The 2,210-nt window shown below is 35.1% G+C and overlaps 1 protein-coding gene across 2 annotated transcripts in view; it reads right to left on the bottom strand.

The window, feature by feature from the left end:
- The window catches only part of FAM114A2 (family with sequence similarity 114 member A2), a 38,225-nt gene that overhangs the window by 2,309 nt on the left and 33,706 nt on the right, over positions 1–2,210 (bottom strand). For both annotated transcript variants that reach the window (XM_045284625.1, XM_004696744.2), the window contains exon 12: positions 610–663. In XM_045284625.1, coding sequence (XP_045140560.1) covers positions 610–663 — 54 coding nt within the window. The remainder of the gene's footprint in view (positions 1–609; positions 664–2,210) is intronic.

The following is a 2,210-nucleotide window of genomic DNA, read 5'->3' as shown; positions in this document are numbered from 1 at the left end:
TATGTTCAAGTAGGTTATCAAGTGTAAATCATGTGGAAAATTCATTTACAAGATGAGTTCTTAAGACTTAAGATCCAGAAAACATCCACACAGGGAAGCAATGTAACTTACCATGGAACCTTCCGGCTCCCCCACATTCCACCTCCCTAAATCTCATAAACTGATAAAAATGATATAAACACAGCTACCTTTTTGGCAAAACAAAGGAATTCTTGCCAAGGAAATGACAAAACATTTTGTCTTTTTTTTAACCAATCCCTTATGTAATCATTAATCCTTAGGAATCAGTGCTTGCCTGTTTGTAATTTTCAGCCTTTCATGTTTACCAGCTGGCTTCCAGAAGGTGTTTCATTACTAAGAACTGTCCGCTACGCAGCCAAGGGATAATGCTAAATAGTGACAGCTGACTGCATCTTCATTTCCAGTTTATCTTGCAGCTTAGAATTAATGAAAAGGGGTGCAAATACACACATTGTGATCATGTCTGTGTCAAAATGGCTAATCTACCAATTTGTTGGGGGGGAAAGCCAGAGACTAACGATGTAGGAATAGTTCATCAATACATGATGCTTTATTTTAGGAGTCAAACACTTAAAGGCTTCCACTAACCTCGAGAAACACTGCAGTGATTAATGGGTTCAGGACATCTGCCTTTTCTTTGACCTAGAACAAAGAATACAGTGGTTAGTGAACACTATTAAAAAACAGTAATAGAGTTATGGCTTCACTTTGAAACACACACACACTTGCACTCACAATTCCACACATACATGAGCATTTTGGACAAAGAGAAATCTTTGAAAGATGAAATTGTTTAAGTGCTATATACTTCCGCTAAACCTTTATGTTATCTGTGTTAGGTGTGTGTTGTTTTAAAATTTCTTAATGACATCTTCATTTTCTGGAAGAAAATCAAACTAGACCAGAATACTTCTAAACAACGTATGCACATATGGAACAGGTGTTCAAAAAAACTCTAGTTTTTTAACAAGTTGTTGGAAAGTCTCATTTCCAAGAAATAAAAAAGGCAAGTTTAATACTCACACCTGTTAGCACATCATAGCTGATTTTCTGAGTAAAAGTATCTTAATGGAACATATTGAAAGATTTATCCTCAGAAGATTACTTTCAGAAACCCAGTAGCTCACTTAAAGAAAACGCCGAGAGGAAAGAGAAGCTGTAGCACACAGACTTGTCCCTCACAGGAAAAATCTACACTCGAAGCGAGAAACACTCATTTGGGCCAAGGTCTTAATTAAGACGTTTCAGGCTCATAAAAATTTCACTGTTACATTGAAATAGATACACTTGCTACAAAGAGGTTGTCATTTGCTCGCTGAAAATGTCTATAATTTTATTCTAATACATGATTATTAGGTTCTCAACCATCTTCCATAGTTCAGACCTGCAGTAAATTATTACAACTAACAGTGAGTAGGGCTGTTGCTTAGGGTAGTGTTCACTATACTCTCTCACTGGTAATAAGGAGCTACTCTTTAAAACTAGGCGTTTATGTTATATTAAGGGAGCTATGTGAGGGAGCTGCAAAGTTTATGGAAAAAATGTTTATGGAAAAAATGCCATTATCTTTCAATTCCATTTTTCAACAAAGGAGGCAAAATAATTCAATAGGAAAAGAATAATCTTTTCAACAAATGGTGCTGGAACGAGAAGACAGCTACATGCAAAAAACATGCAGTTGGACCCTACCTCACACCTTACACCAAATTTAAATCAAAATGGATCATAAGCATAAATGCAATGGGTAAAGCTATAAAACTCTTAGAGAAAAACACAGGCTGCGCAGTCTTAGATTAGACAATGACTTCTTACAACACCAAAACCACAAGCAATAAAAAAGAATATTGACAAGCTGGGCTGAGTCAAAATTTTAGACATTTGTCCATCAAAGAACGCTATCAAGAAAATAAATTTAGAAAGACAGAAAATGCAAAGATAACATTCAGACTAAAGATAGTCTGAATATCACATATCTGTAAAATAATGAATAACCCAATTTCAAAAATGGACATAGAATTTATAGGAACATTTCTTCAAAGAGGACATACATATAGTTATAAGCACATCATCATCATCAATCATTATAGGGAAATGCAAAAGAGTTCAGCAGCATCATTAAAAATTAATGCAGACAGTGCAAGATATGACAAAATAATAATTTATAAATTATCAAGGGCTCATGAGGGAGG

Source organism: Echinops telfairi, unplaced genomic scaffold, assembly GCF_000313985.2.
Source record: "Echinops telfairi isolate 266 unplaced genomic scaffold, ASM31398v2 ScPeMD7_7469;HRSCAF=8507_0, whole genome shotgun sequence".
NCBI lineage: Eukaryota > Metazoa > Chordata > Mammalia > Afrosoricida > Tenrecidae > Echinops > Echinops telfairi.
The sequence above is the reverse complement of the archived record's forward strand: the minus strand, read 5'-3'. Positions and strand labels throughout refer to the sequence as shown.